The 25,609-nt window shown below is 37.0% G+C and overlaps 1 protein-coding gene and 1 long non-coding RNA gene across 6 annotated transcripts in view; one reads left to right on the forward strand and one right to left on the reverse strand.

Annotated features, from left to right (window-relative positions):
• The window catches only part of LOC143377855 (uncharacterized), a 203,647-nt gene that overhangs the window by 163,401 nt on the left and 14,637 nt on the right, over positions 1-25,609 (reverse strand). The window lies entirely within an intron of this gene.
• The window catches only part of Utx (Utx histone demethylase), a 214,400-nt gene that overhangs the window by 158,594 nt on the left and 30,197 nt on the right, over positions 1-25,609 (forward strand). For all 5 annotated transcript variants that reach the window (XM_076829556.1, XM_076829555.1, XM_076829557.1 and 2 more), the window contains 2 exons: positions 13,892-14,070; positions 25,229-25,357. In XM_076829556.1, coding sequence (XP_076685671.1) covers positions 13,892-14,070; positions 25,229-25,357 — 308 coding nt within the window. The remainder of the gene's footprint in view (positions 1-13,891; positions 14,071-25,228; positions 25,358-25,609) is intronic.

A 25,609-nucleotide genomic window follows, 5' to 3' on the forward strand; every position in this document is an offset into this window, starting at 1 on the left:
TCAATCTTCAACGTTCAGTCAACATTTAGCTGTCAATCACAATTGAGTTTGCGTGGGCCACCTATGCAGCCTTTCTATCATTGGAAACAAATTTGAAAACTGAATTTCACTTCTCCATAAAATATCGAAAGCAACGATCTGATCGACGAAAATGCGACGTCACTTGCAAAGGCGTAAAACGTTGCCATTAGTCGCCTAGTTGTTACAGCAGTTACCGCGTTTCGCAGATGACCATCCGCGTCTGCTTTACATCTTTCAATCGCGCCGACGGGGATGATAAATATCAACCACAACCCGTCAGACTGGTAGTACAAGCTCTGTCTCGTGTTGAATCGATGTTTCAACCTATAAATACGGCCGGGTCAATGGCAGCGGTAACAAACAAGCGACATCAGCCGACGGAATCAGTATCGGATTTCGTTTCTGTTTCGTCATGGTTGAGGAAGGTCAGTTACGGAGCACCGCTTCGCGAGCAGCTACTCTATTCTTCTGGCAGTGATCTAATAGTAGATATAATAATCGTGATGACGATAATCTTAGACCGACTTTATTACACCGCGCAAACACTCGCAGTAATAAAGCACGCAAGAAAATGGGGGACGTGGCGAAGATGAAAGTAATTATTTATTAATTAAAAAAAGAGTAGGACTATGGAACTCGCGATTGCCGAGTTTTTTTTTTAAATTTCAAAGTCAGTAAACAGAATAATAAAGCACATAAGAAAATGGGGGACATGGAGAAGATGAAAGTAATTATTTATTAATTAAAAAAAGAGTAGGACTATGGAACTCGCGATTGCCGAGTTTTTTTTTTAAATTTCAAAGTCAGTAAACAGAATAATAAAGCACATAAGAAAATGGGGGACATGGAGAAGATGAAAGTAATTATTTATTAATTAAAAAAAGAGTAAGACTGTGGGACTCGCGATTTTGCCGAGTTTTTTTTTTTAAATTTTCACAGTATTCATTTCTCGTTGAAGGCACTTAGTACCGTGGCCTTGCAAATAGGTTTGAGTGTTTTTATTAGTCATAGGAATCTTTTATTTATACAGTACTATGCACTCTATTTTCGTAATTTATGAGAGAAAATTCTGAATACCTTTAATTTAAATTATAGAAAGTTCAACTTCCTCAGACTCAACTTCCTAACTTCAAATTAAACAAAATTTGGTTTATCGAGACTCCGGTGTATTCTTAATCCCATAGCCCATTGAAAATTGAATTAATATTCCACTTACTGTACATTAGGGCGGAGCGATACTATATAGGCGAAAATTTAAATTTGAATTTTCAGTTGGCCTGGATGCGGGATAGTTGTCTTTTGATTAACCAAACACAACTGTAAAAAATTTTTGGAAAATATTCATGTCTGCAGGTTCCTTTATTCTGCTTAAAATGATTATATAATCATACTATATAGGCTAAAATTTAAAATCAGTTGGCCTGAGTGCAGGATAGTTGTCTTTTGATTAACCAAACACAACTGAATTTTTTTTTTGGAAAAATATTCATGTTTGCAAGTTCCATCATATAATCAGATAATCATATAATCATTTTCAGGAGAAAAAGGGACCTGCAGACATGAATACTTTTCCAAATTTTTTTTACAGTTGTGTTTGGTTAATCAAAAGACAACTATCCCGCATCCAACCCAACTGAAAATCCAAATTTAAATTGTCACCTATATAGTATGATTATATAATCATTTTTAGAAAAAAAAGGAACCTGCAGACATGAATATTTTTCCAATATTTTTTTGTTTTACAGATGTTTGGTTAATTACAAGACAACTATCCCGCATCCAGGCCAACTGAAAATCCAAATTTGAATTATCGCCCATATAGTATGATTATATAATTATTTTTAGGAGAAAAAGGGACCTGCAGACATGAATATTTTCCAATATTTTTTTGTTTTACAGTTGTTTGGTTAATCACAAGACAACTATCCCGCATCCAGGCCAACTGAAAAACCAAATTTGAATTTTCGCCCATATAGTATGATTATATAATCATTTTTAGAAAAAAAGGAACCTGCAGACATGAATATTTTTCCAAAAAATATTTTACAGTTGTGTTTGGTTAATCGAAAGACAACTATCCCGCACCCAGGCCAACTGAAAATCCAAATTTAAATTTTCGCCCATATAGTATGATTACATAATCACTTTTAGAAAAAAAGGAACCTGCAGACATGAATATGTTTCCAAAAAATATTTTACAGTTGCGTTTGGTTAACCAAAGGACAACTATCCCGCGCCCAGGCCACCTGAAAATTCAAACATAAATTTTCCGCTCCACCCTACTCTACATACTTTCGCACGCTCGCACAAATTTCTCCGTATCTGTGCCTCGGTGTACAGTACACTTTCCTAGAATCGCTCAATATTTCCATCCACGATTCCACTTACGAGTGTTTCGCAATAGTCGGCGGAGTCACTGACATTTCTCTTTCTCCCACACGGCCTGGGAGACGCGCGTAACAGTGACTCATTCCCGAAGACAACGAACCCCGAAAGGAAACGCGAGTGAATGAAGCGATGAATGGCCTCCTCTCGTGAATGAATGAATTTACTACCGCCTTTACGCCAACCCGGCCACCATCTTTTTGCCTTATTTTTCTCTGTCTCTCCTTCTCCTTCCTCTTTCTTTATTTTTTTTTTTATCATCTTCGAGTCGTTCTACTTCTCATTGTGCTCACTCTCCGCGGCGGAGTGCTTCAATTAATTTGTCGCCGGCCTCGCCGCGGAATTAACGTTCTCGTTACTTCCGGCCCACCCCTTCCCCAGTAATGGAACAATAGCCGTATTTCTCTGCTTTATCGGTGCTGAAATAAAGGAATAATAATTTCCACGCGGTGCTCCATTCTTCGCTGCACGTTTCAGTGATACGGTTCCCTTGAGACTTCCCACTGATGGGGGATTATTCGTGGGTGGTGGAAGTGAAGGGAATGGATCGATAGATTGAACTTCGAACTTTCACTATTCAACACTTTTAATTGTCCATATTGCTGCGGTACACGTACAGGGGTTGGGCAGAAAAATGGAAACACCTCCGGCGTTAAGAAAATCTGCCACGAATGCGCTTATGGAGTCAGCACTGTTTCGGTGAATACAAAATTTTCAAGTTGCAAATTCAGCTGTGAAGCTATTTTAGCAGCAGTTTTGTTTTTTAATCAAGTCACGTGTGATAAGATTTCACAATCCTATTAATAGGACTAGGCAGTCGAAAAATCGATTTTTTTATCGCATTTTCCGAAAGTATACTATCTTTTCTGAATAAAATGCCGCCTGGTTTGTAGTAAGATTCGCAAAAATTGTAGATTTGGCACCTGCAGCGTCGCCTTTGCCCAGAAACTTTAAACGCGTTTTCCTCGAATATTTGTTACTCTTCGTTTTTTTCCTGATTGCGAACGAATTGAGGTTCAGATCGACTTGGAAAAATTACAGGATGTGTAAAACATGTGCCACTTTGGGGCAAGCCTGTTATAGGGTCTGTAAAAGTGCGAGATTTTCATAAAAAAATTAGGAAGTCACCGGATTTTGGTAGCGCCACAAACAATGATGGTGCGCTTTTCCTTAATGCATTTTCTAGCTGGCGCTTAGTGCAGTGCTGTCGAAAAGAGATTTCTAAACTGTATCCATGATATCAGAGGATCTAATGAACCGATTTAAGATAACCTTGAGGCATTTGATTCATAATTTGACTCGCTATCTCATCGTCCTCTAACATCATTTTTTTAAACATAGGTTTTATTTATCTACACATTTATACGTAAAATTACATGCTTTTTGCAATATCTATTTCGTTCAAATGTGTTTTTTGGTGTTTTTTTGCCGCGACAAAGAATAATGCTATAGCCACTGATATAAATTTTAAGAATTTTTTTCGATTTTTGATTTCGCACGATCCTGTTAGTAAATTGCGTGCATCAATACCGAGAACACGAAACAAAATTTTGTTGTACCTTAACGAGTGTATTAATAAAATTCAAAAACATTTTTTAGGATATTTTATAACCCTTTCTTTTAAAAAATTCATAAAAATCGCCTATTTTTAAAAAACATACATGTTCAGGATTTTTTCTTTTAAAGTATTGGTTGAAGCAACGCAAAATATTTTTCCACTAAAAGATATATCTTTTATCTGTATTCTCGTAAATTTTTATGACATTATATACCACCATGCTCGTGTTTTCCAACGAGTTTGGTGGACATTTCCCAGCCAAAACGACGTATCTCGAAACAAAGAGTCGAGAAGGTTTTAAAAGCAAACAAAATTAGGAAGTCGATGACGTTCTCACCTTTTTTAAATTCCACTTCTAATTTTGTAATATTTAATAAAGGGATGATTCTCTGCATGGTAATGTCATATTTCGACTTCAAACGGTCGTCATTGTGTTAAGAAATGTAATATTAAAAATCCAAGAACGTCAGGGACTTCTAAATTTGTTTCTAAATTCGAGATGCCATATAAGTGTTGATAGTCCTAAACATCAACTATCTTCTTTTTCGTTTTCTTGACCCTCATTCCGATGACCAGCATGAAACTAGGGAGAAGCACATAGAAGTGAATTTCCATTTGAAGCACCCCACAACCAGTGAGTTAACAAGTGGCCATCGTAGGGAAATGAGGATATTTGAAATTTCAAACTGGCGGTATTAACAACCGGTCTATAAAACACTGTTTCAGGAAATGTACCAGTATGCCTCCAACTAGCGTTTGCAGTAGAGGCTGCCTCGTTTCGCTCGATCAGGGAATTGTCGCTTTCACGGTCGTGCATCGCACGCGACCGATTCCGAACTCGCGTTTAAACGCGCGTGGTGTACAGCCTTTCCACGACTTCCGGCCGCGACAAATGGAAATCACACGCGCGTACGGTCATCTCCCGAGGCCGAATCCATTACGCAATCCGTTTCCGCATTGCAAATCATCCGAGCGGGGGGCCGCCTTCTAATTTATTCCGGCACGGTTTCCACCAGAAAATGCAAATACGCCGGACGTCCCCGAAGTCCAGGTCGTCTTTTTACCGTGGCGTCTCGCGAAACGCGCCGCGGGTCCTCGTATAGAGTGATCCACAAGCTGTGGCCACTCTGATCCTTTCGTCAATTAATGTTGATTTAAAGGTGATTTTGAACAGAGTTACTTGTAGTGTTCCTTCTCGAGAATTTCTCGAGAAATTCTATAATTTCTTATTTCTTATTTCTCGAGAAATACTATAATTTCTCGAGAAACTTAAGTCTAGGAAAAATATTATGAATCTTATTTATTTTCGTAAATGAATGTATTACTAGTTAATCGCGAACGTATAAACACATCTACGATTTATAATACATCTTGTTAATAACATTAGAACCTATATCAATTCGAAAAAAAATTCCTAAAAAATAACAGTACACTTGATCCTATATGAATTCGAAAAAATTTTTTTAAAAAATAACAGTACACTTGATCCTATATGAATTTTTCGATATTATTAACTGCTGAAGGTGCTCTGAAATTTGCATTTAAAAATTTAGGAAAATTGAATACTGAATTAAGTACCCAATGAGTTTCCTGTGGCTATTAAAGAAGAAATATTGAAAAGAGGAGATAAGACTATTGTACCCAGTATAAAATTTTTGCATGATCCAGAATTTTTTCCAAAAGGGTCAAAAGACGCATTTTTTCATTTCACAGCCAAAATAGATATTTATAAAACGTCAAAATATAACAGTAACAGATTTTGCCACAAAAAAATAGATTCACTGACGCTACATTAGATGCATTGTGCTATTTAAAAATAAATTTTAAAACCAAAAGTAATATTTCGCTTTGTACAAATTTTGTCTTAAATAAATAAATTTACCAATTACATTTAATATCTATTTTTCATTTACACAAATTTGGTATAAATGAGACAGGAATAATCATTTAGTTAAAGTTTTCTTGTGTTTTTGATAAATATTATCAACATTATTCTAAAAACATCATTTTTGCAATATTTTTTTTTTAATTTCTCGAGAATTCTCAAGAAATATGATCTCATTTCTGATTTCTCGAACAACAAAAAATATGGAGAAATCAGGAACACTAGTTACTTGGGAAACGTAAATATTATATTTGATATTTCACTTAATTGAGCTGGAATTCAAAATCATATTTCCCGAGGAGGCATTAAAATGAAATATTATACCTTCAAATCACATTTAAATTACAAATTATATTTCACGAGGAAACATCAAAATGAAATATTATATCTGCAAATTATATTGCTTGAGGCAATTTGGAAATAAATTGTTGCGAATGCGTGCAGGAGGACTTAAGGGAGTATTACTGTTTCCTTAGCAAATATTGAACTGAAAATCGCTGGTGGTTGATGGTCATCTGCTGTCATCAAGTTCCGGGCATTGTAAAATTACCAGAATGCTCGTAACGGGACACCCCGTGTACAATCAATGGGGTGCAACGGGTTTGAATGAATTTCATTTGACGCCAGTGAAAACGGACCGATTTATCGAGCTCACGCGCGGGCCTCCGAATAACGCGCGACCTAGGTGCACCGAGCGAGGCCGTGGGACATTACCGCAACCTGTTACGCTATCGGTTTTCGCGACGGTCGGCGGGTGGGGAAAAAAAAAGTGTCGCGCGAACCTGTTAAAAAACGTGCGGCGTCCCCGGCGCTGAATTCGATATGTATGCAGCTCCGTCTCGCGCGAGAACTGCCGACGAGTGAACTTCAAAGCCACCGAATTGCTCAATCCGTGTACACGTTGATTCGGCGCTGGCTTCTGTCCAGGAGCTCCAAAGGCCGAAAATAAAGTGACACTCGGCGTTAACTGTACCTGGAACTGCGACGCGTTACTCGCCGGGCCATTCTGCTGATCGACATAAACCATTCGAGCCATCGTCCCCTTAAGGTGCTCGTTCGTAACCCTTTTTAAGCGCGCCGGTTATTCACTGCGGATGCTTCGGCTCCGATACTACGGTTATTAAATACGAAACTTCGGAATAAGGAATAATTTCGGAGTAATTTCAGAAGCGGTGCTTCATTCGGTAGCGTGAGTCTGGAATTACATTTTTCTTATAAAGTTTAATGAAGATACGTAATGGTGAATTAAAGTTCGGTATGCCTGTGAGGCATACTTGCAGTGCGAAGGGTCGAAAACTTCGGAGGTTTGTTGGATTATTTAATTGAGAAGATCTTTTTCGAAATTAATTGGGGGATTCGAGGTTTTAGATGGCATTGTAGATAGGTAGGTATTGTTTGTGTAGATTCTAAAATTGTGATCAAAATGAAACTGAACAGATTGATGTTGATGGAGCTTAATACTTCAACGACAGCATTTTTTGGAGCAAACTTACACTCACTCTGGATTTTTGTCGCTATACTCGAACCATTCGAATGATTCGAATAATTTCGAATACGAGTAATTGATTCGAATAGTACGGAGTACTCGAATAATTCGGGATATTCGAATAATACGGAGTATTCGAATAATTCGGGATATTCGAATAGTACGGAGTATTCGAATAATTCGGAATATTCGAATAGTACGGTGTATTCGAATAATTCCGAGTATTCGAATAATTCCGAGTAATCGAATAATTCAGAGTATTCGAAGAATTCGGAATATTCGAATAATTCAGAGTATTCGAAGAATTCGGAATATTCGAATTAGTCAGAGTATTCGAAGAATTCGGAATATTCGAATAATTCAGTGTTCGAATTTCGGATTGCACCGAAAATGAATCTAAACGTTTGAAAAACAAATAATTGTAAAGGCCAGTGTGAAAAGAATTTCATAATAAAGTGTGAAAAAGGATTTCCTGTTCAGATGCTTATTCAGTACATTCCGAAATTCGATCACTGTTCGAATATTTGAATACTCCTAATTATTCGAGTAATGTGCGAATAGGTACTCCTAATTATTCGAATCACAAATTCGGATATTCCGAATTATTTGAATAACAAATTTGAATTCTACTGGTATTCGAGTAATTCGAATTGTACTAGTATTCGAATAATTCGAATTCTACCGTTATTCGAATAATTCGAATTCTACCGGTATTCGAACCATTCGAATTCTACCGTTATTCGAATCATTCGAATTCTACCGGTATTCGAATAATTCAAATATTCATAACAGCCCTATGTTCCACCAGCGCATTCGAAACTGTATTAAAAACATATTCCCAGCACTCGAGCCTTTGTGAAGTACGTATCCCGGGTCCCATATTGGTGCCCGTTCACCACCAGGAAGCGTTTATTTCCGGCTTTCTTCCGTGCGGTCGAATCGGGCCAGATCCCGTCCCCGAAACGTCTCGACTGAACGAGCACACGCACAGGCCCATGTCATTCGCGACCTGTACGATTGTTAGCGTCAGCACGCACTGGGCCCCTATGGTTTTCGTTGGTCCCCCGATCGCGACTCGTTTCGCGTGACAGGGCAGGGAGCACCGACCGCTTCCTGTCCGTCCTCCTGAATCGCGTGCACGCACGCGCGCGATGCACGCGATTACGCCCCGCCGTGTGTTTCGGCGTAACGAGTACACGTAAACCTGTTCCCTTAGCCGTGAATCTTTAAAGGAGCGCTATTTTTATCGATCAGGTCCCCGTGATCCAGGCGGGGCTCGAGTTATCCCGCCAGTCTTCCTTGATGTTGAAAGGGGGCACGATGACATCGATGCTTAATAGCGACGGCAATTATGTTTAAACGGTAAGGGGGGGAACGAAGCAACTTTATTCGGAAAATCAAGTTTTAATACTTTAGTCCATCACTAAAGAAATAGGGTTCAATGAACTTAACTGTATTGTTCATAACTTCATGTTTATACTCTAATTAGGCATCAGGAAATTACTCGGCAAAAAGATAATTGTTTTACATTGCCTTAATTTCTTTCAAGTGTAACAAAATAAATGTCCACTTCTATTATTATCAAAACGCGGATGTACACACCTCATGGCGTATTGCAAGCATACGATTAGATTAATTAGAAATAGTGCAAGTAGGAAGACTTGAGTCATCTCTTGTTTTGTTCCCTTTAACGTTATCTTATGTGGGCATTTCTACTTTGCAACCCTTTGTGATTCGACAGTTCTGTGGTCCCAGTTGCCACCAACAAAATACGTTATTATACACTGTAGAATCGCTGAAAATGGACGTTCCCTGTTTTTCCCCTTACCCTTCATTTATATCGTTATTGCTGGCTCCTAAGAGCAAGAGTATGTAAAATCTAGACGAGTGTATTCTTGTCGTCGTGTTCGAAACCTCAGGAAGTCGAGATCTTAATTATTATTTTTTTATATTAATTGTAAGGGACATGATTGCATCAGTGGGCAGCTTTGCTTTGGTAACGCGCGATGAATTGATCAGTGATGGCATCCAGATTGGATCATTCATATTATTTCTTAAGAGCAGGGGTGAATTTGGAAATTTGGCGCCCTTAGGCAAGCGTCTGCCGCCCTCTCCAGAAAATATCATCAAACATACTAATGAAAAGAGTTCTGACAGCTTTAAAACTAATTCGATATGAGAACTCGCATACGAGTTATTGCTAATTTGCTGGATGAAAACAAAGTGAATTGTTTTTCACCCTTAATTAGTCGCACCTTTTTGTGTTACATAATTAGTCGCATGGAGTCTATTTGACCCAACTTGTGATATTTCTTTAATTTCTCCTTATTTCTGATGGAATGCTTTTATTTATTTTAAGTTGGATTACGGCGAATAAAATAAACAAATGATTAATGTTCCTTTACTTCTACATTAATTATTAACCTGATCAGCTACTCGAAATCTCAACAAAAATCCGTCATTGGTTTTGTTAGAAATCGAAGTTGAATGACGACTGGGGCCAAATAAATTCCACCCGACTAATTAACGTAGTCTCAAGCATCTGTGTGTTAACTTTCAGTGTTAGGAAAAATAGATAGACATTTTAGTCGATGAGAAATAAAAAATTACAGGCAAAATCATTTTGCTATCTTTTTCGATTGCTTTCGCCCCAAATCTACTGCCCTAGGCTGCAGCCTACTTAGGCTGTATATAAATCCGCCCCCGCTTAAAGCCGGGAATCCACCGGGAAGCTAAGCTAAGCTATGCTATGCGAGGCTCTGTTTTAGCTTAGCTTTTGGTGGACACGGTTCCATAAGAATGTATTGAAGCTAATTTTTTTAAAACGCGTCATGGCATAGCGGAGCATCGCATAGCGCAGCTTAGCGTCCCGGTGGATTCCCGGCTTAAGGGTAAAGTATCTGGACGATCGTATTTTCAAAGAAACTAAATTGAAAGCGTGGGAGTCAATGCATATAAACAAAATGTAGAATATTGCGCATGTCCTAACTGTAGATGAAAAATTAGGCGTAGCATTCTCTTCTCTCCACTTCTTAGCGCGAATTATGTGCTACTAATATTGAATTTAAATTCAATATTTGGTAGTAAACTTCAGAATTTTTAAATGATTTTATTTAATTTCGACTCCCATTTGTTTATATGAATTGAAGACATCGTCCACAATTGTTGGGTATACAAATAAGAGCTTTGGCTTTTAAGGGCGGATTCTCGCGTAACAGCCACCAAAATTTATAATTTTTTTTAAGAAACTATTGTTAATATTGCAGTAAACTCTTGTGGGATATAAGGTGGCATATTTGAACTTGTAGAATTTTTCTTCTGTGACGATCCTTCTTATTATTTATTAATTATTGTGGAATCTCTTCGACGATGAGAAAAAAGTCTTAAAGTTAAATAATCTATGTTAAGACTGGACCTAAAATTTTAATGTTAGTTTCTATTTATAATACTTTTTTCGTCGATATAAAAAATAATATGAAAAGTTTGTCTAAGGAAAAACTTACTTTTTCTTTCAAACATTATAACTCTTTCAATTTTTCAGTTTTTTTCTTTAAAGTGGACCAATCCCAGCGTGAACTATCTAACTTTAAGAAACTTCTATTTCTTTTGCAATCAGATGACTGTGACAGGTGCTACACATCCCACCAGCAGGAGTTACATCGTCAAAGAGGTGGACAAGACTCCAGCAATAATTACTAAATAATAAGAACGATCGACATAAAAAAAATATTTTCTGCAAGCTTGAAGATGCCTCCTTATATCTCAAAAGAGTTTAATCCAATATGACCAACAGTTTTCGAGAAAAAAATTCTCAAATATCAGTTACCTTTGGGGCTGTTAAACGAGAATCACCCCTTACCATGTGTGTCTTCAGTTCGCGGGGATTTAGTTAATTAGATTCTTTCAAAGCATTCATAAAGGATTCTAAAGTATGAAGTGATGTTTCTATGTAACACACGATATACTTGATCCCGCCACTTCGCGTAGGTACTTGTTAATACGACGTGTTCGATGGGTCGGGTATTCGATTACACCAGAGACGAGAGGCAGCCTTTTAACGCTTCAAGGGCTGCGCAAATACCTTCGTGCAGCTGCCTCTCGCTGTGGAACGAATTTTTTGATATAGCAAACGGAGCTTCTCTGCGACGCAGTCGGGCCTAAGTAAAGGGTATTTAAATATAAAACGTGTCTGAAGTACTTTATATAAAAAAAAAGCACAGTAGCTTCTGAATCACGATGTACAAAAATGACTAAATATTCTTTATTCTTCAGCCATCTTAGTATGCACATCAATCACAGTAGCGCAATAGTTATTTTGAGAAATAAATATGTGACTCAAAAAGCAGTCGAAGTTAGAAAAGTGGGGTTTTTTAAAAATAGATAAAACTGACGATAAAACTAAACGAAGATAGACACTTCGAGTTTCACATTTACTTCGCGACCAAGAATATTTCACAAATCAACATTCCAAAAATTTGAGATCCTCAAAAGTCACAAAAACATCAAAATTACTACCTAACTCGTTTCAAATCACCCACCGTGGGTTCCAAAAAGTATAATTCATAGTTTCATGGATTCCCATATTCCAACACTGTGCTAGTAAAGAATTTTCGAAAAAAATATTGCGGAGTTAAATTTTGCGAAAATTAATTACTTTCGCAAACTTGTTATCGCCATACGAAATTTATAAAAATCCATAAAGCATTAAATTAAACTTCTCAATATCTTTTACAATTTCGCAGCTGTTCACGGTAATATAAAAATTCAAAATTCCTTTGAGCGGGTGTTTTCACCCCCAGGACATTTCGTTGCCGAAGAAAAAAAATGGTCGCGCAATTAGCGTCACTCGAATCACAGTTCTGCAAAGTTTCAAATATTCCTGGATTGCCGAAGCTCTCTATTTATAGACATTAAATGGCCTAAGTCGCCAGAACTTAATTCCTCGGTGTAATGGACGGTGGCATTCCGTTTGCATAATGACGGTATTGAATGCAGCCGAAGCAGGTTGGCAGTCGCCGCGGAAGGGGAGGAAAATACCAAGCATGTCCATCGACCGGAATTCTGTCAACTCCGCAAATATACACCCGTTCGAAACGGTTCTTATTCGCGTGACACGTCGCGCCGCGACTGACGATCGAATCGTCAGCGCCCGGGGACTTGACGGTCGTTCGTCGACCCCGGAGAAAACCACGTCCCCGCGGACAATCGCCGATAAATATTTAGCACGTATTGTCCGGGACTGTTCGTCGATATTTTGCAATCACGAGCGAGCAGTCTCGAGCTGCTGAAAGGAGCGTCTCGTTACCTTTGTCACGGCGGGGACGTGTCTTTCGTTTTATCGCGCCGGATCGTGAGAAACAATGAATTCGTCCAGGCTAACGCTGTGCGTAATCGAAGCTTATCGTGTAGAATGCAAAATAAGTTCCACATTATCGTAACGCACGGCAGCAGGTATATTTAGAGTCACGGGGTTTTGCAATAGGAAGTAGAAGACCAGGAATAATGCTAAAGCTAGTAATTTAATTGCGCGTACTATGCGTGCATTGTATTTGCATAAAGTGGAAACGAAATTATTCTCTACAGTCTCTTAAGAATTTATCGAAGACACTTTGTGGTCAAGCAACTCCCCACTGAACTCTGTAAAAATTATAGTTAGGATGATATGGAAATTAAAAATAGAGGTGCACAGTGTTCATCTTGATGATCACTGGAATTTAATGCGAAGAGAATCGAAGGACCAAGGAATTTGAAATTTTCACCGAATATTTACTCATCTTGGAAAGAAGAATTTAGGAAAATGATCGTCCAAATTAGGTATAATAATAAGGTAAATCCGGGGCTCCGAAACATGTGGACGAAGTTAGATCAGAATTTATAATTTATTGGGACTCCCTTACCTTTTCGTTACTATATTAATGTATCCTCAGGTGGACGGAGAGAATTTTCCGAAATATTAATTTAAAACAAAATTCCGGCTATTTAAATTTGAAATCCTGATTTTTTCGTGCAAAAATCCCGCGAAAGAAATCAGGATTTCAACTTTAAATAGCCGCCATTTTGTTTTAAATTAATACTTCAGAAATTTCCTCCGCCAATCAGAGGATACATTAATATATTAACGAAATATTTTTTGTATTTTTATTTTAGATAACCTGGTTCCGAATAACAGTGCTCACCGCAAAGGCAAATTATTAAAAAGGCTTCTTGAATGTGGGTTGCTACTTTATTATAAACTAAATATTTCTCCACGAAAAAATTACCAAATGTTCTTTAAACGTTGCTCTTTTAAGTGCAAAAAGTTCCGTAAGAATACATGCTTCCGCTTTTTCAAAAAAAAATCACAAACCTTCGCCTCTTATCAGCCGCCTTACTAAGTATAACCCCTTAATGGTCTGCACTTCAACGAATTCTTACGTATAGACTCCGAAGTACAGCAACTGTACCGACTCCCCCGCCGCACAGACACCCCCGTATTTACGCACTCGCAGATGGTCATCGCGCGTTGCAGTTGCATCGAATCCGTTTTCTAACGGACTCGTGATCTCGTCTGTTCCAGGGCCGTGAAAGCATTCCAGCAGGTGCTATGGGTGGAACCAGGATTTCCACGGGCCTGCGAGGTTCACCTACGGCTCGGCTTGATGCTGAAGGTCCACGCTGACTTCGAGGCCGCTCTGAAGCACCTGACGCTCGCCCTGATCGACGCCACGACACCTGCTTCGTTCTCCAAGCTCGAGAGTGAGTCTCACTTTTCTCGCCTCTCCCGTCGCCTACGCCCGATCATTCGTACAGAAAATGACTCGCGAACAGCTGTCCACCGAGCGCCCACTGCCCGTTCTACTTCGAAATCTTACTCCGCCGCCACATGTCGCTCCGGCGAGAGCGACCGACTCCCTTACGCGCTCGTCGGCGGCGATCGCTTTTGCGACCACGGAGCAGAGCGAAATTCCACCGTCCCGCGAATTCCGACCGAGCAGATCGAGTGGTCTCGCTTTGAATTCGTTAGAATGTTTGAAGAGAGCAGGATTCTGCGGAGATCGGGGCGTCGCTGGGGAAACTTTCACTTTGAACTCTCGCTTTCCACCGACGCATCGTTAAAGAGGACGAGCCTCGCTTCGGCGGCAAAAATTCAGAGACCCTACCGAGTTATACGAAGCACAACCGAATTTCTTCCAACCGCACAGTGGTACGTAAAGACATTTTTCGTTCAAATCACCCTACAGGTCGTAGTTTTTTAGAAAACTTGACGATTTTTTTTTTAAATCTTCGCAATTATATTCTCTATCGATCTGTCCGGTCGAAATTTTGAATTTCGATGCTGATTTTTTTATATTTAGCGAATTATACAGCACTTTTCGGAGATCAGTATCTGTGGGCTTTTTTGGCCGCCTGTTCCGAATTTAAAGTCAGATTTTCGAAATTGAAGGTTGTGAATCCAATGTGCTGAATATAGTTGATTTTTCTGACTCGATATTGATGAGCAGGGTTTTTAATGTTTGGTAGTTTTAAACACGTACATAAACCAAAAATCAGGGAATTGCTTCCAGAAACACAAATCCTGCTCCTCAAACGAGATTGCACATATTAAAATCGGATTTCTAAAGGCAACTGGGATGAAACGTTAAGTGATTCAGGCCTTTTAAAAATATCAAACATTAAAAATCTTGCTCGTCAATATTGAATCCGAAAAGTCAACTGTAAGAACGCGCTTGAACACAGACGAGTAGGCTTAAATATGCAAAATCAAGTACACATTTGTGAGATGCGTAAATTTGACAAAATACGAATGTCCATCCGCCATTTTAAATTTTACAATTTGATCTACGGTATTAGATTTGTGGTACAAATAACAAATTTGATCTTTATAGTAATTACCTCAGATTCGTAATCAGCGTCCCCGAAAATCTAGACGCACTGTGTTTCTTCCGAGTAAGCCCGTTTTCTGAAATTTTGCTTCAACATATTGGATTCACCACCTCCAATTTCGAAAATCTGACTTTAAATTCGGAACAGGCGGCCAAAAAAGCCCACAGATACTGATCTTCGACAAGTGCTGTATAATTCGCTAAATATAAAAAAATCAGCAACGAAATTGAACATTTCGGCCGGACAGATCGATAGAGAATTTAATTGCGAAGAATTTACAAAAAAAGTCGTCAAGTTTTCTGAATAATTACGACCTGCAGGGTGATTTGAACAAAAAATGTCATTATGCACAGTGGTTCGAGTATACTACATGCTAGCTGGACAAAATTATTTTTTCACGGTATTGGGTTTATATGGGGTTGAAATTGTTAGAAACAAACCTGATTCGCACCACAGTTTATTATTTCACTAAAAATATCAATAAAATAAAAATCCGACTAATTCAATAAAGGAAAAAGAACAAAACGACAGTATTGTACTTTAACTATAATTATCAGTTGCAACATTATTTTTATTCCTGTAATTTCTAAGTTTTCTATGGAATTTTAAAAAAAATTTCGAGCCACAGTTGACTCACCTAACATAAAATGGCTATTAAAACAGTGTTTTGCTATATGTTCCACGTCGTTCCACGCAACAAGGGCTAAATGTACGGAAAGCATAGACTTTCTAGTTTTTTTTAATCACACGATCGATCTGCAAAAATTTGCAAAACTATATTTTGTGAATTTTTTTCGAGTGCGACGCTCGGCTGAAGAGATAGCACTGTTGTTATATTTCAGACTCTATAATGTAATGTAATGTAATTAACAAGAAATTAACCCTTAACTGGTATACTGTTTTTGCCAAACGTGACTGGTATACTGGGGTCGTGGCAGACCCCAAATAAAAAAGGACACAGAAATTTGTAAAGTCGACACTAGAGCAACCACTATGAATATTTTCTTCTTAGGTAATGTAGAAAATAATAGAAGCGTAGAAAGTTAAACTATTATTATAAAATTAATTAGAAATTCAGTTTTCCAACTTAGACAACCGAAAATTGTACATCGAACTTCGGGTGCTTGGGGTCATGAGCGACCCCAGGATACCAGTTAAGGGTTAATAGTTATTTTTTTTTTTTTTTTATTTTAAATCTCATAAGAGATTTATTAAAACAGTATTACAGGAAATGCACAATATTTAAGGGAGGAAACATAGAAAGAAAAAAAAACCAAAGATATCAGTATGTACATACAGAAGTATACAGTAAGATTGAACCGTTAATTCATCCTAGATACGCAAATTACAATTGTTTAGGAATGCAAGAATATAGTGGCAAGCTTTAATATTAAGATCAGCAATTAATGACGTGACATCAAGCGGCAAATGAAGATCTATTTTACTCAGCTTAAATATTAGTTTCATTCTTTGGACGTTATATAGGTTAATAGTTATAAGGCACACTTACAGTTATAGTTAATCTATAATACGTATAGAGTCTGAAATATAACAACTGTGCTATCCCTCCTGCCGAGCGTCGCACTCGAAAAAAATTCACAAAATATAGTTTTGCAAATTTCTGCAGATCGATCGTGTGATTAAAAAAAAATAGAAAGTCTCTACTTTCCGTACATTCAACCCTTGTAGCGTGGAACGTGGAACATATAGCAAAACACTGTTTTAATAGCCATTTTAAGTTAGGTGAGTCAACTGTGGCTCGAAATTTTTTTAAAATTCCACAGAAAACTCAGAAATTACAGGAATAATCATAATGTTATAACTGATAATTATAGTTAAATCACAATATCTACTGTCGTTTTGTTCTTTTTCCTCTATCGAATTAGTCATATTTTCATTTTACTGATATTTTTGGTGAAATAATAAACTGTGATACAATTTGAACCCCATATAAACCCAATACCGCGAAAAAATAATTTTGTCCAGCTAGCATGTAGAATACTCGAACCACTGTGCGTCGGTGAAAAATAATATTTAATAATTTATTCTCTGGCTCTTTCGAAACTTCCCCCTCACTTATTCGGTTATATTTTTTTCCTCCACATTTCTAAAATCGGGATTTAATCGAGAATTGAAAAATATTCAAATCCGGTGTTTCGGGGCTATTGGCGAAATTTTGCAATTAAAATACTGGTGATATTTCCAGTTATTGATATTACAGTAAAATATCGAAGCTCGACGTTGAAGCTACCATCACGCTAGGAAAGAAAATATGGTTAATTAGAGAAAAAGTTGAACGATTCACGCTCTTTTTCAAGAGTTTGGATTTATGCGCGTCGTTAAAGAGATAACGCGTGCATATATCCGGCCGCTGAAGCGCAGTAACGCGTGATCCAAGTTATCGCCTTTGTACGCGACGTAACAGTCGCTGTATCGCGTCAGGGAAAGGGGGTCAAGTTCGAGGGAAGAAAGTGAGCAAAAGATCCGAGACTGAGATGTTGTCAGGAGGTTGCGCGCAGGTATGTAATAGGCACTTTCCACGCGGCGGAAGTATCGATTTCATCCTCCCCTGCTAAATAATATATTAAAAGCGCGCACGCGAAAAACTCGACGACGGAGAGGGATCACTTTACCGCCGGTTGCCTCCTGAAAAATCCTCGACTTTATTCAACCAAAATGTGGTAAATCTACCTCGAATCGAATGGTTTATATTTTATGTACCGGCCCGGGTAGAAAATTGCCAACCAGCAAATTCTGATTTTAAGGGCTCATTCTGGTAATCACTCGGCAACATTCAGATTTTTTTCTCAGTGAATACAATGAATAACAATGTCGAACTTTTTTTCATTTATTAAGCTACTTGTAATTAGGGCTGGGACTATTCGAATAATTTAATATCGAATATTTTACAAGTATTCGAATGCTACGAATAAATTTCGAATATTTGAGTATTCGAATACTCAAAGTTGCTCAATTATTTGGCGAATATAATTCGAATACTATTCGAACATTTAAGTATTCGAATACTATTCGAATACTTGGATATTCGAATTATATTCGCCAAATAATTGAGCAACTGAAGTATTCGAATATTCGAATACCGAAAAATTCGACAAATAGTCTCAGCCCTACTTGTAATGTATACGGAACAATTTTTTAAATACACTTTTAATTGTGTTTTTTCAATGTTATCTGGAGTTCAAAATCGCGGCTTTGGAAAGAAATACCTCCCTGGCGGGAGTGATTTAAGCTCGCAGACTCATCTGGAACAAAAAAACCAAACTGATTCTTAATCGTTACGAGTACCGCTATCGCAGGTGCAAAAATTAGCCGCGTGAGTCAAAATTTAAGAAAATTGCGCGCATTCAAATTTCAAGTAAGAATGGGAAGTTTCGAAACTTGAAGCTTGAATGCGCGCAACTTTGTTAAATTTTGACTTACGTGGATAATTCTGGCACCTGAACCAGCTTGGTTGCTTTGTTTCACTCCCGCCAGGGAGGTATTTCTTTTCGAAGGCGCGATTTTGAACTCCAGATAACATTGAAAAAAGACAATTAAAAGTGTATTTAAAAAATTGTTGCGTATACATTACAAGTAGCTTAATAAATGAAAAAAAATTGGCATTGTTATTCATTGTATTCACTGAGGAAAAAAAGCCTGAATGTTGCCGAATTTTGCGGCGTGATTACCCCTTAATGAAAATTCGTGTGAAGTTTCTACATTCGCGTGAATTTAGAAACATAATGGAGTATGCAAGGAACAATTTGACGGGGCATAAGTCGAAGTGGAATGGTGGTCTTATTAGTCTATCTGATATTTAAGATTCATTATCACTGCACCTGGTATCTAATGTTCGATATCACCACTCTATCGATTATCTAATATTTGATACCACTACTCTACGTAATGAATAATAATATTTGATATCACTACTCAACGTAATGTACAATAATATTTGATATTGCTACTCTATCTAATATCTAATGTTTGATATCACCACTCTATCTAATAGCTAATGTTTGATATCACCACTGCACCTAATATCTAATGTTTGTAATCATTACTCTATATATTATCTAATATGTATTTGATATCACATTTCATATCCCTATTCTACGGAATGTAAAATAATATTTGATATCACTACTCTGCGTAGTATATGAGCCGTTTATTTTGAAAGTGGCGTAAGTCCATTTATGTTCGAATCGAGATATCGAAGGGTTTGCGTTGGATTAAATTTAAAAATATGGGTAACAGATAACATAGCAGTATAATGTTTTTGGGTTTCCAAGGGTGTCAAATTTACCATCCCAATTAGCATAATTAACATTATTTAAGAAATAATATGTGTTTGAATTCTTAAGAAAGCACAAGTCCATAGGGCAAGTAAATTTCCCTTGAAAGAAAAATAAATTTATACACTTTTATGTTATAAAATCAAAAAAATATTCAACTTTTATTCTTTAAGTAATTTTTACATTAAAATTATTAATGTTTTATTAATTATTATTCAGTCTTCTCCAGTTTTTGTATGCGGGAGTGATTTAAAATAATTATGGTGTGCAGGTGGTATATAATATAATAAATTCATTAAGTCCTTATATTTTAAATTGTGATTGGTCTCGTATTTTTCGTCCAAGTCGCGTATTCCAATACATTTCTCGTGCATTTTATCTGTTTGCCGTAATTTTAGACTGCTTTATGTCCCGCAGACATTTACTTTGTAATATGCAATTAATTTGTCATAAACAAATTATTAACAAATTGCTGAAAATTACAAGGGCAGGTCCGGAGACCCGTATGAATCCGTCAGCGGATCGAAAGTGAGATTTGAGATTAAATGGTTTATAACAAATCCATTGCACATTGGTAATTAAACTGCTACCTTGATAATTAAACCTAAAGCTGCGATCTCAAAAAATTTGATTGCACAATATTTTTCATATCCATTTGAAACTCTCACAATGAGACTTACGCCACTTTCAAAATAAACTTTTTCATCGCTTCATTAACCAGCATATTTTCGTTCTAAATTTTTTTAATGATTTTAAACATATCAGTAACAATTTGCTTCGGAATGAAAAGTTCATGTAAAAGTGTAACTATTAAGATAGCTAACTCGATTTTTTTGGAAAATGGACTTACGCCACTTTCAAAATAAACGGCTCATATAATATTTTATATCACTTATTATCTCACACTTATTATCTCATATTAATATCTCCTCCTCATATTTAACACTCGTTATTGCCACCCCATTCAAGTAGTGACTCGCATTAATATTCGGACACTTTTTAAAATCGCATAACTCTTTTAAAATTGGTCCAAACAACTTGAGTTTTTTTGAGAACCTAGAAGGACAAGTTTGCTAACTGACGCGTTTCGTCGTTTTGAAAAAAATGCGAAAAATGGGATTTTTTTTAATTTTCATTACAAGCTCACAAAAAAAGTTTAAAAATCGACCTTTACTATTCTTTTCGCTATTCCAACCAAATACATTTTTTTTTAACACGCCGAAACGCGTCAGTTAGCAAACTAATTCTTCTAGCTTCTCAAAAAAACTCAAGTCGTTTGGACCAATTCTAAAAGAGTTATGCGATTTTAAAAAGTGTCGAACATTAATGCGAGCCACTGTGTATACACGTACTATCAGCCCCTGGGACAAAGTCAGAAACAGTGAAAGTACTGTTTCCTTTTAAACCGAAGTAGCGTAGAAATCTAGCGTGTTACTCTCAGTAGCAATGCCTCGACCGTGGCGCAAAGTGAAGCCGAACATGGAAGTTAAATTAATAACGGGGAATCTCCGTTGCTCCTCGCCGACGGGATTTCATGGAACTGTAAAGCTTTTATCCGCGCGTCACTTTGGATTACCAAGAAGCATGGATGAGTCACGTGAGTACTCACGCGGAAGACAAACTCGGCCAGTTACACTATTCTTCTTGCGCGAATAAAAACACCTCCCCGATGCGAGCCCGCGGTATCACGATAACGTCTGCACAGACGCATTTTAGCTCGTCATTGATTACAACTGCGTGGTTCTCCAATTTTAAATTAAATTGCGCCTCGGAGTACACTAGGTCAGCCGAGTGGAAAGGAAACTGACTTCCAAAAAATATATACGCGCGGTATAAAAATCGCAACTGCACAATCTTTTCTGCGCGAAGGTGCAAAAAATTGATAAAGGATATCTTTTCATAAAATAATTCCTTTACTTTACGAAGAATTATATAGTTTTCTTAACATTATTTGGGTGCAACAGTGCAAGTGCAGTACGTAAGATCGTGTTTTGAAAATGTAGTTGAAGTAATTCTTTTCTTGCAGCGATGGAAATTCAGTATACAAAGGTGTCGTGCCCTCCGCGAAATAATAAAGAATTTGAAGACCTCTCACGATTCCCAGAGCATCAGGAACCGAAATAACACCCTCCCAATTATTTAATCGGCTACAATCTGTCCAATATCCACGCCAAGTTCAACACAATCTCCCATTGTTCTAAGAAATTCTTTCCATCTCAGTCTTCCACTTTTCCTGCCCCTTTCTGGGAATTTTGTGAATTCTTACGCCTACTCTCGAACACTTTGAATAACAACGTCGCCATTCTCGCACCATTGACCTTCTAAGCTCCCTCTCAGCGCGGCAAAGAGATGAAAATCGTTTGAAACCATATCGTGGCGGTAGACTGAATATGGCACAAACGGGTAATCGAGTAAAAATTCACTGGGGTTCAAGGAATTGAAACCTCACTGTTCCTCATAAAATTATATAGGGTAGACCGGGTCGAATCGGATCACAGGGCGAATCGGATAAAAAATGAGAATTTATTCCATATTTCCTACATCGCGATAGAAATGAGCACTCATTGTTTAGAGCTGGCATACGTTTTCACTGACACGGACACGTGCGAACGTTACAATTCTGGTCCGAATCTAACCTACGTGATCTGCAATTTCTTATTTAAAATAAAAAGTAAGCTTGAAAATTCCAATGTGTTTATTGTTATTAGTTTGCACGATGTCCAAGTTTAGTATTTCATGTATTTTAGACTATTATATCATAATTTGTTTATGTAATCTACACCCCTTGAAATAGTTATATATGGGGCTAATCGGATCACGTTATTTGGGGTGAATCGGATCACTCTTTATTTTCATTTGAGTATTTTTATGATTATAAATATGATAATTGTTTATACACAGATGATTAGTAGGTACATAAAAAAGAGAAATCAGGGATCATGGTGTCCAAGAAAAATAAAGGAATCTGTGATAAAAATTAAATTTAGAGAATTGACGAAAAAAAAAATAAATTAATGGTCTTTGAAGAAGATGGCATTGTATTTACTCTGGTAAAAAATTTAATTCGTCCACTTTCAGAAGATTATCTGAGAAGAGTGATGCCACGAGAATTGTGTCACTTGCCTTCACTGTCATTAAATTGGATTTGTTTAAGTTGATTCTAAAGATTTTGTTATGAAAATTTCAGTTTTCTTTCAGAAATTTATGGGTTATCCGATTCGCCCCAAATTTCGGGGCCAATCGGATATTTCTGACTTTTTGTTTTTTTGTTTGCAGAAGAAACACTTTTATGTTTAATGTTATTTTCTATTATTAATCTTAAAGCCAAAGGTGTACTGATCACGAATATATAATACAAAATTAGTTTTTTAATGTTTGACTAGTATTTGTTTACCGTCAAACACAAAGTGATCCGATTCGCCCCGATCTACCCTAACCCCCCTCTGCTAATTTATAAATCGAAACGCTCAAACAAAACACAGAAATTATTTGGACAATCCGACAGGTTATCCCATGTGTTCTCCACTGCATCATAATTTTCGTGACCTTTTCGCAACTGAATCATTCAGCAGCCTGAATCATCCGGCATTCGAAATCATTTCCTCCATCTGATCGAGCTCGTATCACTTGCCCCATACCGAGAAATCGGCCTGCTGTCTTTAGCCAGGCGGAAGTTGCACTTGTGAAGCAACGTGGGGCCTAAGAGACTCTCGGGTCACTTTCGTGTTGGCCAACGGTGCGGTCAGAAGTATCAAAAAGGGTGCTATAAGAGTGGCTCCGTGAGGGGAGAAGTGATTATTCGAAACTGCGGTATCGTGACATAACAGAGTTGTGCTGGAGCCTGGCCAGTTTCGCTGTAGATGGTGTATAATGTTATTTTCAATGTTGAAAGCTGAGGGCCAGATGCTTTTTGCGGGCAACTTACGTGGAAACGTTCTGCCCTCCCCAGTTAAACTGTCCTATCCAACATTTTTTTATTTTTCGAGATATGCTGAAATATTTGAAGTTCCACGCGTCTTTTACCTTTTAAGTAAAGTTAGAAAACTCTACGTGCTTCGTAAAAGTTTATAAACAGTATAATGTATTTAACCTAACTTATTTCCAAATGGTTATAATATCCTATCTAAAACAATTAATCAATTGGTACGGTAATAATACATCACCTACCTATTACAAAAAATTATATCAGGCTGTTACGAAATAATAACAACGTGTTTTAATTTAAATGAAGGAAAATAAGGACGGTGCAAAGTAAATGATAAGACTTCAGTTTTCTCGGTTGTTTCAAAATGTTAGATAGGACATTTTAACTAAAGAGGGCAGCGTTGCCAAACGGTAAAACTAATTAGAGCTGTAAATATTCGAATAGTTTTCGAATATTCGAACATTATTGATAAGTTTGGATAAATCTTACTTTAATATATGGTAAATCTTTAGCTTCCTACAAAAATGTCTGCTTACACTGATGTTCCAAACTTTGTTGAAAATTAAAGCGCGTAGATCGGCTGCGAAACAGAATTGGACATTATTACAATTGTTTCGAGTAAATATATATACATATGTAACGTAATTTGCACATAATGAGAATACTTCTAATTATTCGAATATTCGAATCCCAAATCCGAATTCTCTGGTATTCGACCAATACTTAGAATAATCTAAGTATTCGACGAATATTCGAATAATCTAAGTATAAGTATTCAAATATTCGAATAATCTAAGTCTAAGTATTCGAATATTCAAATAATCTAAGTCTAAGTATTCGAATATTCGAATAATCTAAGTCTTAGTATTCGAATATTCGAATAATCTAAGTCTAAGTATTCGAATATTCGAATAATCTAAGTCCAAGTATTCGAATATTCGAATAATCTAAGTCTTAGTATTCGAATATTCGAATAATCTAAGTCTAAGTATTCGAATATTCGAATAATCTAAGTCTAAGTATTCGAATATTCGAATAATATAAGTCTAAGTATTCGAATATTCGAATAATCTAAGTCTAAGTATTCGAATATTCGAATAATCTAAGTCTAAGTATTCGAATATTCGTTGCAGTCCTAATTTTAACGAAACTCAGAGAAAGGAGCAATTTTTTTCCGCGGAAATTCACACTCAAGGGTGAGATTTAGTTTTTTCTAAGAATTTTCTTTTTCTTTTGGTAGTATGGTAGAGCATAGCAAACTGAACAATTCTTATACTTCAAGTTTCGTTCTATCTCGCACCATTACAAAGTTATATCTAAAAAACGCGATTACTTTAAGGGCTGATTTCACCCTTCAAAAGTGATTTTCTTTAGAAAAGAAATCACTTCTTGTGTACCCCAATATGCTCTGTGTTCACACGAAATTTCATTAAAATCAGAATTTTTGGACTGGGAACGTTTCCTCGTTAGTTTTGTATTTGTTTTCTTATTTTTTTTAAATTAACATATGACCGCAATTTATATAGCAGAGCTTTATAATATCAGAAAACTGCGAAATTGTTTTGGCTATGAGATGTGTCTTTTCTCTCGATAGTGTTATCACTGGTTAATATTAAATTTTGTAAAATTCGACTTGTGAAATTTGAAGATATTTTGAAATTAAAAGATTCTTACAATAGAGAGTCTATTTGTAACAGATGCAGGAAATATTGACAATTGTCATTTGCGCTATCAGCGAAGGGTTTATAGGGTTAATGGATAACAGTTTAAGCCACTGTATTAAAATTCGAATTTCATTTGCCTGTTTCAGTAAAATTTCACATAGCCCATCTGTACGAGGTCCAAGGGAAGTACCGCCTAGCTAAGGAGCATTACGAGGCGCTGCTCAAAGAAAAGGCTCTGCCTTCTCATTTGAAGGCCGACATTTGCCGCCAGTTAGGTAAGTCAGGATGTAACACATCCTAATCACAAACTTTCGTTTACGACAAAATTTTCTTAACATCAAACTAAAAAAAGAAAGAATACCCCCATACTAGTCACTCACCTCTAAACTAGTTCAAGCGTCCCCCACTCCAACTTAAAACTCCAAATCCCTTATTCACTAATTTTTTCTCCTAAACAATTCACCTGTTAACCGGCACAGTTTTTGGTCGAAAGTGCTTCCCTGCTGGGTAGTGACAAATAGCAGAAA

This window comes from Andrena cerasifolii, chromosome 16, assembly GCF_050908995.1.
Source record: "Andrena cerasifolii isolate SP2316 chromosome 16, iyAndCera1_principal, whole genome shotgun sequence".
Classification (NCBI taxonomy): domain Eukaryota; kingdom Metazoa; phylum Arthropoda; class Insecta; order Hymenoptera; family Andrenidae; genus Andrena; species Andrena cerasifolii.